This window comes from Bremia lactucae, linkage group LG4 (genome assembly GCF_004359215.1).
Source record: "Bremia lactucae strain SF5 linkage group LG4, whole genome shotgun sequence".
NCBI lineage: Eukaryota > Oomycota > Peronosporomycetes > Peronosporales > Peronosporaceae > Bremia > Bremia lactucae.
Window position 1 is genome coordinate 7,592,324 of NC_090613.1, and position 7,235 is coordinate 7,599,558.

Sequence of the window (7,235 nt, forward strand, 5' to 3'; positions counted from 1 at the left end):
TCCGACTCGCATTCGTAGTCGACCTCCAAAGAGGGGTCGTATTCACGTGGTGAATCACCACGTGCACTCGCAACATCTAGTGATGTGCGAGTAGAAGATACTACGGCAGACGGAACGTCTGCCGCAAGAGATAACAGTGCGTCACCCGCGGCTGCACGAACCGCAGCCGAAGGCGTAGCACTTTCAACACCCCGCATGAGTTGATTCTTCATGCGATGGAATTTAAAATGATGGTTCTGACCAATCAACATCATTTTAAAATTAAGTGGTCACATAGTGACCAATCCATCTAATGACAGTCAGAGTGATTGTCGTTTAAGGGAGGGGTAATGTAACGGGGTGTATCGTTACATGAAATTAACACTTAAAGGTTGTTAATTAATATATTATCTAAAAGGTAGATAATATTTGGAGGATATTACTTCATATAGTAATGTTCAGAATTCTTATCCATAAATATTTATTCCGCAGACTAATCAGCTGTAGAGATAAACAAAAGAGAGATACAGACAAGATAAGATAAGAATTCAATTGCATGTTTAGTATTAGATTATAATTAAGTTAGCTTTTACAAGATAGATAGAAGAGATACTTGATTATATTAATGCAGTTTTCATTTAACCCTCTCTAAGCTATATACCTAAAAGAGAAGTCTTCCTCTGCACGTACTAGTGTACGTGAAATAACGCAAGGCACCACTCGCAACTGATGCAGTGCGAAGTGGACTTGTACTGAAGCAGTGCGAAGTGGACTTGTACTGAAGTAGTGCGAAGTGGACTTGTACTGAAGCAGTGCGAAGTGGACTTGTACTGAAGCAGTGCGAAGTGGACTTGTACTGAAGCAGTACAAGTCGTAGTGCCCCGTTACAGATGGGCAATAATGCGCCATCATCCTTCCTCATGAGCTCGTAGTCCGCATCACTACTCTGAGGTGACGGCAACGGTGTCGACCCATTGTAGTCGATAATGAGCGACCGATCAACATCCTCACTGTTAAAGTGGATGGATCCTTAAGCCCTGGTAACGCGACAGCAGCAGTAGCTGTCGGCGTTTCGACTAAGGCATTTTACTCCCCAAGTTTGAAGAAGCAATTAGGTTTTATAAAAACGCAATACATAAATATTCGAGACAAATTAGATGAGAGGGCTGTTACCGGTACTCATCACGGTACATTACTCAAACATTCCACTGCAGCTTAACTTCACCCGCCAAGCGATGCGCCCCTTTGTGACAGTTTATCGACAGTAACCTGCAAAAAATAAATTTGCTAGGATAAAATTCCCTACACAGCCCAGACACAATATCAAAACTCAGATGACTTTTGTGATGCTACTGCTCGATAAAAAGTTGTATAACAAAATCCAAGACTTGCAAAGGGAAGCTTAGGGCAAGCTCTTTGTTAGCAAAGGCTTCGTTTCTGTGGAATTTGTATTTGGGCCAAGCCTAAGCGATTCTTGTAGGGCCACTAACGTTGTCATTTGAAGTGTAATGCACCGTATTAACCCTTTTAGAAATATCCGACAGACATTCGCTAAAAGCCTTGAGGCAGAGGTTGCGTCACTCGCTTCTATAATTTTTCGTAGGGGGAAAAATTACGTGACCGAAGCTAGGGTCATAGCAGGATAACATAATTAGAAAATAATTGACAGTCTACATGCGTGAAGGTAATTGTTAAATGCAAAAGCATATGAACACGGACTCACAAACAATTCAACAATGTTATGTAAACGTCAACGACCACATTTCTAGTTTTTAAATCGCTTTGAATCAGTCCTCCACTGTGAGCAGTTTTTTAAGCCTCTCAAAGGTGCCAAAAGTAATACCCACCATGGGCACGACCTTCATTAGCTCCGGCGTCAGTCCTCGGTAGAATCCACGAATGCCCTGAGCTTGGAAAAGCTCCGAAGCAATGCCTAAGGACGTCGGCTTGATACCCGCCGGTTTTGCATGAATAGCCGAGATCTGCAACCGGCGGCGCACCACGTCAATCGGAAATGTTAGCAAAGAAGAAGCGATACCAGCGGTACCGCCACACACTAGCGTGTCTGCTACACACATTGGGGTTGCGTCATACGATGCCGCGGCTAGCTTCCTTTCGACACCATTAAGCGCTGAAAGGACCTGATTACGGCGAAATGACCGCACATAATTCTTGAGCGATTCATACATTGTAAAATTTACAGCTAAATTCGGAACTGTGACCATAAGCGTTGCACCCATACCCCGGTAAAGACCTGGTAGACCTTCCTCGGTGCTAATGCGTAGCACAGCATGACGGATGCTGGTGTAGCGGATGTCTGTGTTCAGCTGCGTCGCAAGTCTCGTTCGAATAAGGTCAATTGGATAGCAGGCTACCGTCGCCGTCGCACCAGCTAGTGCACCTGAGACGAACATGGTTGTCCAAGAATTGTACGCAAAAGAGGGATGGTGTTGTGCGACGATGCTATTCTTGACCATCTCGAAAGTAAAAAAATTCACAGCGGAGTATGGAAATCGATGCAGCACGCTAGCACCATTTCCTTTCCAAAAAGCTAGCACGCCCTCATTCTTCAGGACCTTAGTGAAGGCGCTGCCCATGGTTGGCGAAAAGCGATCGGTGTGTCGCGTCGACACCATGCTGTGCACCTGGAAGAGTATTGTCAGGCGGCTGAGAGGTGCAGTGACTGTCTTGCCAACACTACCAGCCACACCACCGGCGAAAAGAACACTGCCATGGCGCATCAACTGCTTAAGCGCATCTTGTTGCACGAGCTCCACGTCCACGTCGTCCGTCTCCGTACAGACATCGGCGGTATCCCCAAAAGTCACAACTCCTGTCGTGTGGCGCCGTAGCATCACCCGCACATCGCGCTTCTTTTCCATTGGGTAGCAATGAACGGCTTCATTTTCTTCTTGCCTTTCCTCCTGGTTTATTGTCGGGCCACGACACATCTCTGAAGTCGAAAGGAAGGGGCCGTCGCGGACGGAATGTTTGTTGCTAAAAATGAATTAGAAGCTCGCACCGTCAAACCTCGCGCGAATGACATCCATTCGAAGTCAACCATTTCCATGATAATGCGGTCCAATGCATACCCAGCGCTACCGGAGGGCCGCAAGATGCTTTTAGTGTTGCCACGCACTGGCGATTTGCGCTTACGCCCTCAGCTACCTAATTTATTTGCACAGCGGCTTTTTATCCATGCAGATCCGCGTCGTCGCTTGTGGTACGCGCGCTTCCAACTCCAGCGCAAATTCATTGTCATGTCTACTCAGGGAGACTTGTACGTGAAGACTAGCGATACCAATTTTACAATCAACGATCTCCCTAAAAGGAACGTGCTGAGTATGCCTCGCATGGCGCGTGGGGACTTTGTCAAGGCAATTGACCTCGTACAGTGTTCTAGATATGGGGGACAGCGTTGGGAACTCGTGCTCACACGCTGGAGCAATGGCATGGAAACATGGCTGCCGCATGAAGTTGTACAACTTCTTGCGCCTGATTTGTTGCAGGAGTTTTACGTGAACAGCATAAATTCGTGGGCATTCCATGCTCGTTTGCAGCAGGGTAGCCTATCCGCGTATCGAACTGAAGTTGAGCTATGGCTTTTTCACACGGAGTTTCAGAAGTTTTACTTACAACTGCATACTAAGCGAGCTGCGAATGGCACAGTTCTGCAATCACCACATCAATCTGGAGGACCATTACGTTGCCTTCCCATTAAATCGGAAGAGCTTACGTCATCTGTAGTACCGCATCAAGCCCAAGCAGTTTATCCATCAGTGCCCGTACTAGCGACTACTAGTGACCCATCAGAAGCTGTGATTCAGGCATTTGAGGAACGAAGACGGGCAAGAGAATATCAGGAGCAGTTGGCTCACAATCGACGGCAATTTCTTCAACAACAGCTGCAACAGCGCATCGAAAAGCAGCAGCAACAATTGCAGCTAGAGCAAGAGGAGAACTTGCGTCAGTTGCAAGCACAAGAACGTAATCTACGTATTCAACAGCAACAAAAGACGCACCTTGAGGTGCAAAAAAAGCAAAAAGAATATCAAGTGCGACTTCGACTCCAACAAGAGCGAGAAAAAATAATGGACATACAGCAATTAGAACAGGAAAGACGACAGCGATCAAGAGAGCAGGAACAATTGCGTCGAAGATTGCTGCAGGAACAGTCTCGAAAAGAGCAGTCGGCAAAAAATCAAGATTTGATAAGTAAGGGCTTGCAAAGCCGAAAAAAGGAACAAAATAATTGTTTCCCCGCAGCAGTGCAATCGACAAAAGACAGTCATTCTAAATTATCTAGAAGCAAAGGCGGTGATACTGCCAATGTTCCTCTGAGGATGAGCGAATGCGAAAAGAGCGACGACTTCGCTTTTAGCATGACTCGAAAAGGTAGTTCGGGCGGTTTTTCGTCAATAAAACGTCGTCGGAAACGATTGTTGTATTCCCAAGTCAATCATGATGACGACGATGGTGACGACCTTGCCGACCTGTTCCAACTATCTTCCAAGAGTTGCCAGCACGACAAACTTCAAGACACTAGTGTGACAAAGTCATCTTGTGGGAAGCAAAGTAGAAAGCGTAAAATGTTACGATTGTGTGATATAGACGAAGGGGAAAAAAATATTGTTGACCTTTCGCAACTACCAGAGAATATTAATGCCGACGAAATAACACTGACAGCCTCAGCAGCTCCAATATTGAAGGAATCAATAAGAGGAGATTTTATCGCTGTCGAATGCAGCACAGTTTCTTCTAATCCCACCGAAGATAATTTTAATGATTTTGATGCTGATTATGACTTGGAGCCTTTGAATTTAAGTGGAAGAATACGATGCATTTGTGGGGCTCTCTCAGCTAAAGGATACCGCGGGCAGTGGCTACAGTGCCAAAACAACGATTGTAATGTTTGGGAGCATGCCGACTGCGTTGGAGTTTTGACCGTTCTTGAACATCGACAACCATTAAAATATCTTTGCACTCATTGCGATTCCAACTCGTATATGGCACGTTGCTTGAATTCATCTTGCCGAATTCTGGATTGGTTATTTCAATGCTGTGACAGTCAAAATACAAAGCAATTAATAAATTTATTAATTAAGTATACTGGGGACTTTAAAAGTTCTTCTGATTGGAATCACGCTAGATATAATAATCGATCCTTAGCGATGCATGCTGCACGTAACAATCAAGTCAAGGGCCTGTGCTATTTGCTGAACGAGCGGAAAGTGGACATTTTTGCGACAGATTCACAAAGTCGTAACGTTTTGCACCACGCTGCTCTTGGAGAATCGATTTTATGCTGTCAAGAGCTACTGAAGCAAGAGCAAAAACTGTTGCTTCAACAAGATTTGCGAGGATCAATGCCCTTTCACTTCATGCTGCAGTCAGCTAAACTGAATTATTTATGTCTCCCATACATGAAAGAAGACGCATCACTGGTAGGTATGGGTGATTTGAACTCCAATTTTCCAATTCATTACGCGTGCAAGGCTTTAAATTGCTATACAATAGCGATTTGTCGAATCATCTTGCTTGCTCAGGCTTCAATGCTTCAGGAGAGGTCCAGCGACGATTTATATCCTTTAATGATACTATGCAAAGCAGCTGATATCTCCAATGTGACACGAAATAAAGCTGCCGTTGTTAATCAAGTATTTGAAAGTGTCAAGAATGTCATCGTCTTGATGCTTGATGTTGACATTTTTGGAGACTGTTTGCACCAAACAGCATCGAACGGGTGGACTCCACTTCACTTTGCGGCAGCTTCAGGCAATCATGAGCTTGTGACATATTTATGCAGTATTGATCTTTGTAATGTGCATAATGCTGCACAAACTTCTAATCAAACCGCTCTTCATATCGCAGCACAAAACAATCATACACTATGTGTTCGTGCTCTTTTAATTAAAGGACTTGATGTTATTACAAAAGATAATGACGGGTGGATTCCAATGCTGCATGCGGAAAGTGCCGCCTGCATTCAAGAATTCATGCACTACAAGCTGACTAAGCAATTGTCAAGGCTGCATCGTATGCTACTCAAATTTGAAAGTAGAGGGATTGTTTCTCGGTGGCAGCGGTATGTAGCACGGGACCCAACATTGTTTAATATCCTCAACGATTGGTGTCGGCGGGACCTAGAGCGGATCGAGCGCATGGAGGGACTTTTGCTATCAAATCCATTTCTGCTTCGACTTGATAACAAAACAAGGTATGTTTTGGAAAAAATTATTCAATCTATCAAAAAATCCCCTGGCAAATGCTCAGCTGCCGTCGAAAACCAAAAGTTAGGCAGAGGGAAGCAGTTGACGCAAAATAAACTTGCTTTTACTTTTTCGCGCGATAATGGTAGCTTTTGGAAGCAGTTCGTTTGCATGGGTATGAGGCTAGAACCCGAAGACTACCGATTGCCGATCATTTTTCTTACCAACGCAAGCAGCCAAGATGTAAAAGATTATAGAAGCAATTTAAAGCTTGTTCTCGTCCACTTAGCCGCAGGATTGCTTGACGATTTTCCGGGCTTAGTTGGCTGTGGCTCTGCTGGTGTTCTGGAGACAGAGCCACTATCATCGAACAAGGACGAGCTCGCTGCACAATTGCTAGCATTATTCATGCTAGGACAGTTGACTGCACACTTTGTGCTTTTTTCAGTACCTTTTTGTGAAGTACTGAATTTCAATGCAGCATTTTTGCGTTGCATTGTTTGTAAGGGAAAGTATCGATTGGCGTGTGATAACGTATGGGAAAACGCGGGGCGCTGCTTCTCTGCGGGATTTGAGGCTGTCCTGCCAGCAACTTTGGAGCTTTTTCACGCTGATGAACTATCCGTACTTCTTTACGCTCCAGAGACAAAACTTTGTGTTCTGCAGATCAACTGGAAGGTGGTGGTTGATTGGAATATGTGCACATATGAAGCATTGGGAGGTTTGAGTGCTGACAACGCAAAGATATGGTTTCCTCGCCTGATGAGTGAGCTTGTTTATGAAGAACAATTGCTTGTTTTGTTGTTTATGGCGGGCAATTTACAAATAATAAAGGATTGTTTTTTTCAAACTAAAGCTGGTACACAGCGCATAATGATCGAGTGTTTCCCTGAGACGGGCAGCATAGTTAACCACGATGCGATGTGCCCGATGATGGAGCATGATCCTGAGATACTACGACTTCCATCATATTCTTGCTACGATGCATTTAAAAATGGCTTTTTATATGTAATTCGGCACACCGCTCGAGCCTTTCATCCAGAATGA

General features: G+C 44.7%; 2 protein-coding genes across 2 annotated transcripts; one reads left to right on the top strand and one right to left on the bottom strand.

Annotated features, from left to right (window-relative positions):
• Positions 1-1,766: 1,766 nt before the first annotated feature.
• Positions 1,767-2,930, bottom strand: CCR75_005352 (uncharacterized protein; the record flags this gene model as incomplete). The annotated part of the gene is made up of 1 exon (XM_067963433.1): positions 1,767-2,930. The coding sequence occupies one exon, from the start codon at positions 2,928-2,930 to the stop codon at positions 1,767-1,769; it is 1,164 nt and encodes a 387-aa protein (XP_067816376.1).
• Positions 2,931-3,053: 123 nt separating this feature from the next.
• On the top strand, positions 3,054-7,235 carry CCR75_005351 (uncharacterized protein; the record flags this gene model as incomplete). The annotated part of the gene is made up of 1 exon (XM_067963432.1): positions 3,054-7,235. The coding sequence occupies one exon, from the start codon at positions 3,054-3,056 to the stop codon at positions 7,233-7,235; it is 4,182 nt and encodes a 1,393-aa protein (XP_067816375.1).